The 15,340-nt window shown below is 46.9% G+C and overlaps 2 protein-coding genes across 2 annotated transcripts; both read left to right on the top strand.

Moving 5' to 3' along the window:
- Positions 1–2,610: 2,610 nt before the first annotated feature.
- LOC101169756 (gamma-crystallin M3-like) lies at positions 2,611–5,655 on the top strand. The gene is made up of 5 exons (XM_011492824.2): positions 2,611–2,663; positions 3,469–3,668; positions 4,576–4,864; positions 4,966–5,205; positions 5,349–5,655. The coding sequence occupies exons 3-5, from the start codon at positions 4,856–4,858 to the stop codon at positions 5,622–5,624; spliced, it is 525 nt and encodes a 174-aa protein (XP_011491126.1). The 5' UTR covers positions 2,611–2,663; positions 3,469–3,668; positions 4,576–4,855; the 3' UTR covers positions 5,625–5,655.
- Positions 5,656–13,049: 7,394 nt separating this feature from the next.
- LOC105357606 (gamma-crystallin M3-like) lies at positions 13,050–14,083 on the top strand. The gene is made up of 3 exons (XM_011492825.2): positions 13,050–13,181; positions 13,258–13,506; positions 13,711–14,083. Exons 1-3 carry the CDS (start codon positions 13,110–13,112, stop codon positions 13,990–13,992), a joined length of 603 nt encoding a protein of 200 aa, XP_011491127.2. The 5' UTR covers positions 13,050–13,109; the 3' UTR covers positions 13,993–14,083.
- The last annotated feature ends 1,257 nt before the right edge of the window (positions 14,084–15,340 follow it).

Here is a 15,340-nt window from a genome sequence, read left to right as displayed (position 1 = left end):
TTTTTAATTTCAACATTGCTTAATGTAGCTTCTCCAGTACTTTTCAACGGTTCAAGAGTCTGAATGGTGGTTCTTCCAAAATAAAGGGTGGGGTGTGGGGGGACAAACTAATTCTTTCCAGAAACAAAGTGGGATGATGAGGCAGCAGGAAAGAACGAAGGAAAATTGCTTTAATGTGACAAAAAAGTTGCTTTGTTTACATATCAGTCTGCTTTGCCTCTGCTGCACCTTTGCAGCTACGCTTCTCACACACGGAAGTAAACTAACGCTCCTCGCCACGATGTCGGCCTTTTTTCAGAGCGTTGTACACATCCCTCTGATCCATCAGGTTGCTAAACTAGTAAACTAGAATCCATTGCTGGGAGGTTCTGCAGAACTTTGGCCCGCTTTGCCGATAGCATTTTAGCATATGCTAAGCCTAGCGCATTAGCCTATTAGCTGCTGCCGTGCTCCACTCGTATTTATCTGAGCCGCTAAAAAGCACAGAAATCCTCGTTTTCATATCTTACTGGCAGCAACATGGCTCAGAGTTTCTGTTTGGTATCCATTCAAGTAAAAACTAAGTATTTCATGTCTCATAACAGAACAAGCTGCCTCTGGCTGCAGTCTTCCTGTTGTTTTGTGTGGTGTGGAGCTGCTCAAAGAGGCTCCATGCTCTCTGCTGCCAACTAGCGGTCGGAGGGTGAAGTGGACAACAAGAGTCAGAAGCTGACGTTAAGGATGCTCAGAAATAAATAAATGAATAAATAAATATCGTCCTGGCAGCATTTTGAATTGATACAAGTATTGCCAAATGAACTATCGTGAAATATTGCAGAATCGATTTTTTTGTTACACCCCTATGTGTCCGTGTGTGTTTGTAGGTGTGTGTGCAGATGTGTGTGTGCGCGCATGTGTGCGCGCATGTGTGTGTATGTGGGTGTGTGTCCGTGTGTGTGTTGGGGGGGGCATATTTTCTGAAAAATGACCAAGAAAGTATCATTTCTTCTAGGGAATGTAAGCTATAAATATATATTTCTTTTGTTGGACTTCCTCAGTTTTTCCTCCATTTTTTTTTAACTAAAAGTTCGTTGTCTCTGATGGTGCTTAGTCTGGTCACTAGAGTTTACTCTTTGCTCATGTGCTTTTGCTCTTTGCTAATCTTGTTTTTACGCCTCGCCTACAGGACTTCAAACCATGAGTGTTCACCTGAGTCACATTTCTCCAAGAGCAGCCCTACCCTCACTGAAAATCCCGAGACCTCCAACCAGGTCACGAGTCCAAGCCACACTAAATCCCTCCAGCCACATCGCAACTTCCAGCCAAGGCTTCGGTTCGTCACGCCGTCAATCTCCACGCCTCCAACATCCTCACCCTTGGATCCTCATTCAGGAAAAAATAAACTCAATTACTTATTAAATCAAATCAAATTAAACTTTATTTATAAAATAGTGCTTCTCATGCATTTTGTGCAGCTTGAAGCGCTTTAACATTAAAAACAGAAAACACACAAAATTACAGTAAAAACCCCAGCCCACCCTTCACACTTCCCACTCCCCTCCGTTAAAACATGTGACCCATGGCCCCCACGTACAAAGAATAATGATTATGTAACTTTAATAAAGAAGCAAACAAACAAGTAAGGCTTGGCTCTGCTGTGAGGAAACATTATTTGGGAATCCTTTCATACCAGGCGCCAGCCTGGCCATCGGAGCATCGCCACAGTCCCCACCCAAACCGGGACAACACTGGGGTCCACTTCACAGCCATGAATCTGCAAAGCTAGACCCCAGCTGCCCCAGCAAGGGCAACAACTGCAGCAACAACCGCCGACCAAGCCGATGCCGGCTTACTTACCATCTTACTCATCTGTGTTTTCCTTCCGGGTTCCAGCGCCTGGGTCTGTCCCGCCTAGCAAATCATGACAAATTTGTTTTTTAAAGTTCAACCTCTGGAATTTTCCACATCCAGATTTTGTGCTGTCATTGAAAAGAGACTAAAAGTGTATGGGGATCGCTGTTGTATGTCAGAAACATCTTCAAAAAATGGGCAATGAACTATGATTTGTACATTGAGCCTTCACAGTTGACTGTGGCTGAGATCAACAAAGAATCCCTCTAAATTAGCATAAATGTCAAAACTAATAGAATCAAAACAACCCAGTTCACGAGACTAAAAAGTATAGCATTAATTACAAAAGATTGTTAGCAGACTGTTGAAAAATCACATTTTGTTGTAAATTTAGACTTTCTAGCACGGGATCGATAGAAATTGTAGTTTAAAAACTTGCCTCCTTTGGTTGTTTAAGGAACTACAACGTTGGAGTCTTTTAGCTCGGCGTCAAACTCAGTAACGAAATGGGGGGGGCTGAGACAGCCTTCAGCCAGTCCAGTCTGCAGTACAACATTTCAGACACAAGGGGGGGTCAGCAGCCTGATGTGGTGTGCAGCTCTCCCAGGAGCCCCTTCCCTCCTCTGGGAGCCTCACCTCATGGTAACAAAGAGGCTGCTCTCTTTTGTGCAGCAGCATAGTTGCAAAGCGCTGAGCGTCAGCAGGAACCACAGCAGCGTTCCAGAATGAAATCCCAAACCCTGCTGAGTCATCAGGCTCCTCCTCTTTGTCCTCCGGTTCGGTGAACCCCACAGTCACCAACGGTCCGCTCCGACACTCAAACTTGTGATCCGGTAATTGTCATAATGAGGCATTTTTTTGCGTTTTTAGTCTGGAAGTTATTCAGATGTAATTTAACTATTTGTTTTACTTTCATTGGTTTTGCCACCTGCCATCCCAGCATGTTCAAACTACTTTTTACTCTTTCTTTGAGTTTGTCCTTTGGTTTGTCGTTCAAATACAACCTTAATTGAGACCCCTAATGTTGCATTAGTTACAAAGACTGGGTGTATAACTGCAGCAAAGCTAAGACAGGAGAAAAGAGGGTGAACCTGCTCCTCCACCGGTCGTAACGGTAAATGTGAGATATCACCCAGAGTGTGAAGAACTGGGAATGAATTATAATCTTTTCCTTAAACCTGACTTTTATCCTGGAGTAAATCCTGGACTCCTGACTTTCAGATGGTTCACAAAAGGCTGAGAAAGCAGGGCTTTTTAGCAACAGATATTCCAGGATGTGCTGTTTTTAAGCGTCTTCAGCTAGCAGTAAGTTTCTGATCTTTTTATGTGCCAAAGGTACGTCACCTGTCATAATATGTACCTGTCCCGACTATAGCTAATGCTAACGTAGCCTGTGATTTCTGAACTAAAACACTAGATTTGTTTCATCCAAATGTCAGGGATGCCCACTGGTCCATAGCCTTCTCTTGCAAAGACAAACACTATTCTGGTCCTTTTCTTCTTTATGTGCAAAAGTCATTGAAACCTGCGCTCGAAGCGAATGAGGAACAATCACATGATCATGATCATGAAGCAGAACTTAATATCTGCAGTTTGTACCCAGCTGGAATTAAATGACACTATGATGTACATTTACAGGACCAGAGCTGTGAAAGAAACATCCTGCAGAAAGAGTTACCAGATTTGCATCACTCTGACATCTCACACCAGGACTCTTGCCAACTGTATGTGCTGAAGATCTGGATCTTGGACGTTGCCCTCTCAACATGAACAGCCAACTTTGTGGTACAAAAGGGTTAATTGGGCCAAACCATCGATGCAGGTCCTGGAAGAGTACAGTATGTGTCACTGGCTCAGTAAGCTCGCTGCACCTTGAGCTCCTGTCCATTCAGTTGGTTGAATGATTCTCTGGCGAATCAGCAGCTGAAGGTGCTCCTGTGCGTTAGTTTACGTAGGGTGCAGTTCTTTCTTCACACCACAGAGTCGGGTTGGGTCACGAATCCCTGTTGTTGTGTCTACAGTCTGATTGCTGGAACTTAAGCTGGTCGTCTGCCAACATGCGAGTACAGTGTTTCCATATCGCAGTTCACCTTTCAGGGTTTTGCATGCTTTTTCCCCTCTCTACATGGCACTGTGTTCTGCGTCTGGTCTTATCATCTCGCCCATCCCAAAAAGCTTTTGTCTTCTAGATAAAGTGCATCAACATCTCAGCAAAAAGTTGGATTTCTTTTTGTCCATTTGAGATTGGCTGTGGCTCCTCCCTCCAACCCCTGTAAGCGAATCACTAGCGAGAAGAATACAGTCAGATTCTAAAACAATTCTAGTCTGTTCTTTTCAACGCATTCATTTGTGCAGCCTGTCTTTTTCTGCAGCTCTCATATCCATTTGGTCGTCTTTCCCTGTTGCTGGTTAAACCCTGAAACGTTCATCTTGTATCCATCAGTGTTTAAGATTAAGATAAGCTTTACTGGACAAAAACAGAGAGTTGATTCTTACCATAACCTCACCTGGTGAAATGTTCATGTACATTACTCATGATCAGATCTGGTTTTTTGCATACTGGTGAAATGTTTTTTACTGCTGTCAATCTTTACGACTGTGTGCTTTTGTGTATCATGAGAAAAAAAAATCACTCTCAACTAAAAGTTAGATGGTTTTTAGCCATAATGTCATTTTTGTCCGAACTCCTACATCCCAACAATGAAGTGTTGGTTTACATATTTCCTTCTTCTGTTGACATGTCAGACGTCCTTGGTTGTGCTGACCTCAGTCAGAACGGACCCTCTGCTTCCTACAGCAGACTAATGACCGACAAGTGGTTCCTCAGCAGATGCAGATCCACATGCAGATCAGGTCCTGCCTCCCTGATCTGCAGCAGAACGACACAAATGAAATTAACAGTGATGCAGAGCTGCACATTCATCGGCTTCCAGGACATCTGAATAACAAAACCCTGCTTTAGTATAAAAGGTGCCTGGCACCCGCAGATTGTTGGACAGATTCCCAAAAACTCAGAACATCCAACATGGGCAAAGTGAGTACAGAGCAGAGCAGAAAAGCAACCACGTTTAAGTTCAGAGCAAAGTGCAGAAAAAGATCAAAGTCTAAAGCCTTTACCTTTGCTTTTCTCTGCAGATCATCTTCTACGAGGACAGGAACTTCCAGGGTCGCTCCTATGAGTGCATGAGTGACTGCCCTAACATGTCCTCCTACCTGAGCAGGTGTCACTCCTGCAGGGTGGAGAGCGGTTGCTTCGTGGTCTACGACCGTCCCAACTACATGGGGAACCAGTACTTCATGAGGAGGGGCGAGTACGCTGACCACACGTCTTTTGGCATCAGCGGTTCTGTTCAGTCCTGCCGCTTAGTTCCTCAGGTAACAGACACAGCAAACTATAGCAAACAGCTGCAGCATCTCTGCCATCAGAATCTGTTTCATCACGCGGGTTTGAACATGAAACAATCTCAGAGAAGACCCGAGTTGAGTGTTCTGCCTGCTGAAGTGTCTTCTGCCAACAGCACCGAGGCTCTTACCGGATGAAGATTTTCGAGCGGGAGAACTTCCAGGGTCAGAGCCATGAACTGGTGGACGACTGCGATAGCATCGTGGATCGGTACCAAATCTCTGACTGCCAGTCCTGCCACATCATTGATGGGCACTGGCTGATGTTCGAGCAGCCCCACCACAGAGGCAGGATGCTGTACCTGAGTCCCGGGGAGTACCGGAGCATCAAGGACTTGGGCTACCGCGGAATGAGGATCAGCTCGGTCCGGCGAATCGTGGATTCCTGCTGAAACTGACCAATAAAGTGAAAGGCAGATCAGATGTCCCTGTGTCTTTAATCTTTTAATTTCAGTGATGTAACCGTTTCATTTCTTGTAGAAATGAATATTTCACCTTCCTGCATTTAAAACACAGTTAGGTTAGGTTAGTGTCTGAAAACGGATCTGTCACCGGAGATCAGATTAAAACAGTTCTGCCTTTGAGACTTTTGGTCAGGCACTGAGGTGTGCTCAGAAATCAGTTTACTGCAGTAAGAGATGGGCAGATGGAGATCTCATCAAACTGCTGGTTTTCTGCAGGTTAATTGAAGCCCATCGAGACGACTGTTGTTGTGATTTTGGGCTATACAAATAAAATTGAATTGAATTAATTATGATTATGCTGTGTTCGGGCAAAATAAAAAACCTGTTTCTGCAGAGCGGCAGGAGGTCATTAGGCATTTGCCTCTGAGTTGGTGGCAAATCCCTAATGATCTATAAGGCCTTACATGGTATGACCCCATCCTATATTAAGGACCTCATAGTCCCTTACCATCCAATCAGAACACTTCTCTCCCTAAATGCAGGACTGCTTGTGGTTCCTTGAATTAGTCAAAGTACGGTTGGATGTTAGGGTTGGGCGATGTCCCCTAAATTGGTTGTTGACGATGTTTGCTGTCAACCATCGGGATGGACTATGATATCGTCGGGAGGGGGGGGCTATTTTTACATTTTTACATTTTTCGTTCTTATTTAACTGCTATTCGTTATTTTACTTTATTTATTTTATTTCCCAACTAATGACTCATCTGCGATGATCCAGTATAAACTGAGGGAAGTGACTTTAACAAAAAAAGTAACAAACAAAATAGAAAAGAAGTGGTCCGCTCCCGCACTTAACAAGGCAAGTGGACAGGTTGAGCGCGGACTTACAGCTTTGTGTTTGAGGGGAAGGGGGGGGGGGGTGCTTTGTTACATGAGCGGTATGTGTGGGAGATTTAAGACTGCTATCCGTCCCGCAGCTCTAGGGGTACGAGCTACAGAACTCAGAACCGGGTCTAAAAGTGTGTGTCTGAGCAGAGCTTGCACCGTCAGCACACACACAGCGGCTTTGGGGCTGTTTAAGCTTTAAAGCAGAAATGTGGCTCAGTCCTTAGAAACCGTTCAAACAATCACATGGATTTGTGTTTCCAGTCGTGTCCCGACTAAATAAAAGGCTGATGTTATTCCCACATGTTTACATGCAGTCAGCATGCAGCGCCACCCAAAGCTAATGTTGTTAGCCTGTGTTAGCATACTGCTAATTCCGGCTCCGTTCTTCAACAGAAAAAGCACTGACCACACGGAGTAAAATTCAAATGATGAGCGAACAGGTGCTTCATAATAACCGTAACATTATTAAAAGCACGTTTAGAAGATCGTCTCGTATTTTACCGAGCTAACATGTCAATGTATATAGCCGCTCGGAGCTGTTTAACATCGTTTTGTATTGAATTGTTACATTGAATAAAGTTTTTTAAAAAAGCCGCTCGGCGGAATTTATATCCCCTTCCGGTTTTTCAAACCCTACTGCGCATGTGCGAATGATTTATTCCGACCGAAAGTGTGACCTTAGTGAACGTTTGTTATATTCTGAAAACATTTTTCTGTGCCCATGTACACCGTTGGATTCTAATCCCACCATTGATCCCATCAAGATATTTTTCACATGTAACCGCGGCTTATGGTGTCGACTCGCAGCGTGGTGGGGGCGTGGCATCACGATGGTGTCTCTCCATCGGGATGTCAGTCACCCATCACGATGGACGATGATATCGTCCATCGGCACAACCCTATTGGAGGTAGAGCGTTTAGCTACCAAGCCCCTGTTTTATGAAATAAACTCCCAGCTCATGGAAGAGAGGCCGACACAGTTTCTACATTCAAAGTTAGAGTGAATTTAAAAAAAAAATTAAACTTAACGATAACAATAAAGTTGTTAGTAGTTGCTAGAAGTTGAAGCTGGGGTAACTATGGTGCTCTGGGGTTCTCTCCTCTTTTCTCTTCTACTTCTACCCTTCCTCTCCTCTATTCTTGATCATTATTCATCATTTAGTTTTCCATGCCTCTGTCTGGTGCAGTGATTCATGTATTTTCCCTCTTTCCCCTCCTGGGGAGTGCTTCCAGACTCCAGTTGGTTCATCCGTGCTCCTGTTCCTGACCGGTTACTTCGTCTCTGCTGCTGGTCATACACCTGCCTGTGGATCCTGTCTTAAGCTCGTCTGGCGCCCCCAGCCGCCCCCCAACTTCATCTGGATGAAGCTCGTCTGCTGGACTTTAAATATATAGTTGTAGCGTTAGACACGTTAATTCTTCTCAAGGAGTTCTGGTACATCGCCTGTCCGTCCTGGGGGAGGATCCCTCCTTCATGTGGACCCCCCTGAGGTTTCTTTGTTTTTTTTAGGAGTTTTCCTTACCGCGAAGGGGGGTCTAAGCGCAGTGATGCCAGTTTAGTTTAGTCAGTTTAGTTAAAGTTTATTATTATTCTATTGAATTCTATGCATTTATGATCCTTTTTGATTGTATGTTTACCTTACAATTACTGGCACAAAGCCCACAGATGACTGTTGTTGTGAATTTGGGCTATTTAAAAAAATTGAAATGAATTGACTGTTGGTGCAGCGTGAGCCTGCCTACATTTCCCGCTATCCATGTGTTTACACTTATGGCCCCTCACCCCCCAACCTAACATTAGCAGTGCAACAAAAATGGCAGCAGTATCAGATCCATCCATCCGTCCAGTTCTAATCCAGATTCCAGCTCAGACGAGGAAAACAAAGACGTTCATGGATCTGTTGGTCGGCAGGCAGATGATGAAAAAGGGGCGGAGCAAGGAGACTTTGGCCCGCAGATTGTAGTTTGTACACAAATGACTCGAGGAACCGAACCCAATGTGGTAGACATGATGGTTTGAGCCACAGGGTTCTGTATTAGGACCCCTTCTGTTTGCCACGTATATTAATGATAAAGGTCACAATGGGTCTGATGCAAATATGCCTTTCTATGCTGATGACACAATTATTTATTGCCTTGACCCATCCCTGGCCACTGCTGTTAAATCTCTGCAAAAAGCTTTTGACACGGTCCAGCATGCATTTCTTCAGCTGAAATGACTGGTTAATGCAGACAAAACCAAATTAATGTTGTTTTCTCTACAGTTTCCACTCTGGAGGGAAATTAAATGGTTCATGTGTGTAAATATCTGGGAATCTTGACTGATGATGCTCTCTCATTGCAGCCCCACATTGAGAGTCCTGTGAGGAAACTGAAAATGGTTTTGTTTTTCTATTGGGATTAAACAGCGACTTGTCACAGCAACTTTTTTATCCATAATAGATTATGGAGACCTTTATTTATGAATGCTACTGTCATGTGAGGGGGCTCGAGAGCAGGTAGGACCCAGACGCAGAGGCAGGAGGCAAACGGTTCCAGGGCAAGGGATTTATTAACGTAACAAAAGGCGCTGCAGAGCAGGATCACAAAACCAAACTCACCGTTGGCATGGCATGAAACATGGAACAAGGCATGAAGGGATGACGAGGCATGAAGACGTTAATGGACCAGCCCAAGAGGAAGGAAGAGATGAGACTTAAATACAGGCAGGGCAGACAAGACACAGGTGAACAAGATCAGGACAGATAGGGACCAGGAAGTAAAACTCAGGAACATGACCAAAAAGAACACCTTTCAAAATAAAACAGGAAACAGAACCAAACATGACAGAACAAGAAATAAATCAAAAACCAAGACAAAAGAAACCCAAACCATGACAGTACCCCCCCCCCTCAAGGAACCGCTCCGAGGTTCCAACAGTTCACAAAGGAGGAGGGGGCTCTTGAAACCAACTGTGACCGACAACGAAGTTCAGGGAGGCCGGGCTCGGCACGCCAGCAAGGCCGAGAAGAATCCGGAGGACGGCCGGGGGGCCGAGCGGTCCGGCGAGGCAGGTCCGGAGGACGGCCGGGGGGCCGAGCGGTCCGGCGAGGCAGGTCCGGAGGACGGCCGGGGGGCCGAGCGGTCCGGCGAGGCAGGTCCGGAGGAAGGCCGGGGGGCCGAGCGGTCCGGCGAGGCATGTCCGGTGTGGAATCTGGCATGGAGTCGGGCCAGCAGTCGGCCGGCGTGTCAGGCGTGGAGTCGTCAGGCGTGGAGTCGTCAGGCGTGGAGTCGTCAGGCGTGGAGTCGGCCAGCGTGTCAGGCGTGGAGTCGGCCGGCGTGTCAGGCGTGGAGTCGGCCGGCGTGTCAGGCGTGGAGTCGGCCGGCGGGTCGGGCCAGCAGTCGAGCTCTGGCGGGTCGGGCCAGCAGTCGAGCTCTGGCGGGTCGGGCCAGCAGTCGAGCTCTGGCGGGTCGGGCCAGCAGTCGAGCTCTGGCGGGTCGGGCCAGCAGTCGAGCTCTGGCGGGTCAGGCGTGGAGCCGAGCTCTGGCGGGTCAGGCGTGGAGCCGAGCTCTGGCGGGTCAGGCGTGGCATTGGAAGCGGGGACCGGTCGGGGGGTGTAGCCGGCACCCCCCTGGGAGCAGGGACGGGTCGGGGTGTAGCCGGCACCGTACTAGGAGCAGGGACGGGTCGGGGTGTAGCCGGCACCCCACTGGGTGCAGGGACGGGTCGGGGTGCAGCCGGCACCCCCCTGGGAGCAGGGACGGGTCGGGGTGCGTCCATGAGCACCACTGGAGCGGGTTGTGGTGCGTCCGGGACCACCACCGGAACAGGATCGGGTTGGGGTGCAGCCGGCACCCTCCTGGGAGCGGGGATGGGTCGGGGTGCATCCAAGACCACCACTGGAGCGAGTTGTGGTGCGTCCGGGACCACCACCGGAACAGGATCGGGTTGGGGTGCAGCTGGCACCCTCCTGGGAGCAGGGATGGGTCGGGGTGCGTCCATGACCACCACTGAAGCGGGTTGTGGTGCGTCCGGGACCACCTCCGGAACAGGAAGGGGATGTTGAAGGGGACGGCGGGGACGACGGCGACGACGATGACCCCCCTTCATGGCAAGACGGCTCCCTCTCCAGTCAAGATGGCTCCCCTCCATAGCAGGAGTGCAAAACTGGAGCATGTCAAAGTCCCAATAGGACCTGGTCCTCTCTGCTTCGAGGCAGTAGGCCTCCAAAAGCCGCATGTCCCGCTCTGCTGGTTCCAGGTAAAAATGGGGCTGGTCCATTCTGTCATGTGAGGGGGCTCGAGAGCAGGTAGGACCCAGACACAGAGGCAGGAGGCAAACGGTTCCAGGGCAAGGGATTTATTAACGTAACAAAAGGCGCTGCAGAGCAGGATCACAAAACCAAACTCACCGTTGGCATGGCATGAAACATGGAACAAGGCATGAAGGGATGACGAGGCATGAAGACGTTAAGAGACGTTACAGACGTTAATGGACCAGCCCAAGAGGAAGGAAGAGACGAGACTTAAATACAGGCAGAGCAGACAAGACACAGGTGAACAAGATCAGGACAGATAGGGACCAGGAAGTAAAACTCAGGAACATGACCAAACAGAACACCTTTCAAAATAAAACAGGAAACAGAACCAAACATGACAGAACAAGAAATAAATCAAAAACCAAGACAAAAGAAACCCAAACCATGACAGCTACAGCTCAATGCCAGTTGGATGCTGAGTATCGCGCTGCTTTGAGGTTTCTAACAAACTATAAGGCCTGGAATCATCACTGAAAACTGTACTCTGGAGTGGGATGGTCGTCTCTGTCCATCTGCAGGGTCACACACTGGTGCATTTTTATTTACAAATCTCTTCTTGGACTTTTACCTTCCTGCATATAAAGCTGATCAAGCTGAGGACTGTAGAATCATATGCACTGCGTTCCAATGACCGTCTGTTGCTCGTAAATTGACAGTAAATGATAACTGAACTGAACAATCCCTCCCCTTGGTGTTCCAAACAGGAAGTACCTGCTGGTCCCAAGAAACTAAGATCCCATGGACTTCTACAGAGAAATAAACCAGGTTCACCCACATTTGGAGTTTTAGAGGAGGCCAGCGCTGGGGGGTTAGGACCAAAACCCGCGCCACAGGGACAAGGACATCCCCTAGCTAAGATGTGATATGATCCCTGGTTCATGGTCCCGCCAGAGAACTGAGGGAAGCCCACCTACCTCGTGGGTGTTGTTTGTTTGTGTGTGTGTTGGAGTGTATTTGTTGAGTTGTAAGGTGTGTGTAATTAAGGGTGCAGTTAAAATTGGTGAGTGGGGCACCGAGAGAACATCGCCTGGTTACTCGCAGTAATGTCCAAACACCCCCCCCCCCCTACCAAGGGTCCTAAATGTCTAAGGTGGAATCAAAAATGACAGGGGAAGGGCCCAATTCCATGTGGCAACCATGGGAGGGGGACCAGTGCCAAGTAGCTCCCCCCTAAAGTGCATCGCAGGCTGACCACCGCCCACCCCAGTCTCCCCACCCCAGGGGCCCCATAGCAACGAAAGCTGATCCCCCATGTCTTGCATGTTCCTAGGGACAAACCCAGGCCCCCGCACCCAAGCGCCGCCTCTCCGAGAGCTTTGGTCAGGCTCTTACAGGACCGAGGCAGCCCAACTAGTCAGTACCCCCACCGATTGCCTCAGTGGAGACCCCAACCCGCCAAACATCCATACCTATGGTGGACCACACGCCCCCCCCCCCCCCCCTCTCACAGACAGCCCCGCAGGAAAGGGCAAGCCTCATCCACCCCCACACCGGCCATGGAAGGTGTCACCCGGAGCAACTGCGGGCCCCAAGAGGGTTGCCCCTACCTGTCCCCGGACCAGAGAAGGAGTGATCCCACCCCCAGGTGCAAATGGGCAGCCATTAGAAGGGGTGTGGCCTTCTAAGGTGCTCGCTGCAGATTGACGAGACTGTTTGCCATAGAAATGTAGACAGACCAGTCATGGCTCACTGGGGACGTCTGGTTCCAGCATGGCGAAGGACATGTTGCGGAAAAATGCCGACTGAATCAACTTCATCTGGATGGAACCGGAAGCAAAGCATTTCTCATGGGTGACATCACGTGCGATTCGTCCAGTTCTATGTTATACAGTCAGTGGTTTTACCCAAACACTGGAATAAAACTGTATTTCTAAAGCATTTTTCACTCAGTTACACGTTACATGGGAGAAATAATACATTTTGTTTTCAGTAACTTGTCATCAGTGTGAAGGCAGCATTTATCGGATGAATGTTGTGGGGCCTTGGCGTGGTCTTCAATCTGGGTCCCTGCTGGAAAAATCTTCCCCACAGTTCCTGCAGATCATCAAAAAACCTGAGTTCATGACCCTCAGAGAAAGAGAACAGCTGTGCTTGTAGCGCTCTGCGAGTCGCAGCTGATAACTCTGCTGCCGTCACCCACAGGACAGCAGTTGGCACTGCACCAGATGCACACACTCTGGAATAATAACCATTAACAAAGTGATTTAACAAACATTTTAGCCCCGTGTGTTACGCTGCTGAGTAAGATATTCAAAACAAAGGCTCCATAGATCATTTAACCATCAGGATGGGTATAAAAGTGTCAGCGTTTGCCAGAACCAGTGCAGTCAGGGAAAGGTTGACCTCCAAAATGGGCAGAGTAAGAGAGAGCATTTTGATGCTTTTGCTTCAGCTAAAATCTGAACAGATCACGAATGAATGTGTTTTGTTTTCAGATCATCTTCTACGAGGACAAAAACTTCCAGGGTCGCTCTTATGAGACCAGCAGCGACTGTGCAGAGCTCACCTCCTACCTGAGCCGCTGCACCTCCTGCAGGGTGGAAAGCGGCTGCTTCATGGTCTACGAGCGGCCAAACTACATGGGCCACCAGATGCTGGTGAGACAAGGGGAGTACCCTGACAACCAGCGGCTCATGGGGATGAGCATGAGTGACTGCATTCGTTCCTGCCGGATGATCCCCATGGTAATGGGAATCCGCAAATCTCTTGAAATGTTACGAAAACTGATATGATATGAATGTAACAAAACTTCATGCATATATTCAAATTTTCATAAAAGTATACTTTTATTTCCAAGACATAGCTTTCAAAACAAATGCGATAGATAAAAAAGACTTTCAGAAACGCTTTCACACTTTGCAGAAAGTGAACATTGTGTTTCCCAACAGCACAGGGGGCAGTTCAGGATGAGGATCTATGAGAGGGAGAACTTCGGAGGTCAGATGCACGAGCTGAGTGACGACTGCAACTCCATCCAGGAGCATTTTCGCATGTCTGACTGCCAGTCTGCTCACGTGATGGACGGCCACTGGCTGATGCACGAGCAGCCCCACTACAGAGGCAGGATGATGTACCTGAGGCCCGGGGAGTACCGGAGCCTCAGGGACATGGGGGTGGGCTCCACTGACATGAGGATAGGCTCCATCAGACGGATCATGGAGTCATGTTAAAACTGAGCTCATTGTAATAAACAAGTGACATACGCTCAGTATTTGTGGAGGTTTTCTGGGAAATAAGTAAAAATTTGTCACAGAAAATCGGTTCCTGCAGTAAATATCAGCATTTCTTTATCAGCATTGCTCTTCTTCCACTCCTGTATCAGAGACAACTTTGCATCTGTTCTCTATAAATGACTTCATTTACAGTAAAACAGTCCCTTTGAAAAAAAACAAGTCCAGTAGACTTTAACACCCAATAATATTCTTATAAAAAACTCTTGAATCCTAAAGTTTTGATTTATTAATTGTCACTAAAAAACCAACTGCTCTCTCAGAACCAGACAGATTCCTGTACTTGAACAATTTTCCACAGATAATCCAATAGTTTCTTGGGTCATTATTGTAGGAACAATAAAAATATAAAAGTGATATTAGACTGAATAATTCATTTTAGTTTATTTATAACTGCTTTGTAAGCAGGTAAAATTTGTAAGAATAATAATTTCTGTATTTTTTGGGATGAAAAAACTTTCTTAGGAAGATCATCCTGTGAAGTTTGAGAATAGAAATGTGGCGGCTTACTCCTTCCCACCCGGCATCATCACATGCTCCAGTATGGTTCAGATGCTGACAGAAAGGACTTTTGGCTAATCGGACACAAACCAAACAAACACAAAGCGACTTTTTCATGAAGACCTTCTGAATTTTGGCCAGAGCTGAGAGTAAGTCACATTCTGAAAACCTCCTCTTTTTGAGGCACTTGGAAGAATTTTAGCAACATTTATAACTTATTAATATTGTTTTTACTAAAAGACCCTGGAAAACAGAAAAAATATGAAGTCTGCCAAAAGAAAAATCTCTATTTTGGTTGAGCTCAATCTTTTGCTCAAAGGGTAATAACCCACATCCTCTACAAGTTACCGAGTTAAAATAGGCGACTGTGCAAAAGTAGATTTTTAAAAGAAAATCTTCTCACTTTGATAAAGGTTTTGCTGTAAGAAATATCCCCAGACTGGAACAAATCATTATATTTCACTGACATTTTACAAGAGCTAATTGTTAATTATACTATAAATTGTTGCCAGGTTTCAATGTAAAATGTGCTTTCTGATATTTCATCTTTAAAATTTGTTGCTGTTAGCCGTTTTCCTGATGAATGTCTCCCTCCGTTCTGACGAATGACGGACCTGTCAGACATCAGAACAGATGTGAGTGAGGAACAGGGATAATTCAGGGTGCAGAGCAGCCTCATTTCTAGATTTATTGACCCCGGTTCTTTGCTTAACTTAGCTCAACAAGCTTAACACGCGTGTTCATTAATCGCTGCAGTCAGCTGAAAGCACGTTTGTTGCCGTTTGAG

The sequence above is a fragment of the Oryzias latipes genome, chromosome 21, assembly GCF_002234675.1.
Source record: "Oryzias latipes chromosome 21, ASM223467v1".
Classification (NCBI taxonomy): Eukaryota; Metazoa; Chordata; class Actinopteri; order Beloniformes; family Adrianichthyidae; genus Oryzias; species Oryzias latipes.
Note: the sequence above shows the minus strand (reverse complement) of the source record. Positions and strands in the feature narration are given on the sequence as shown.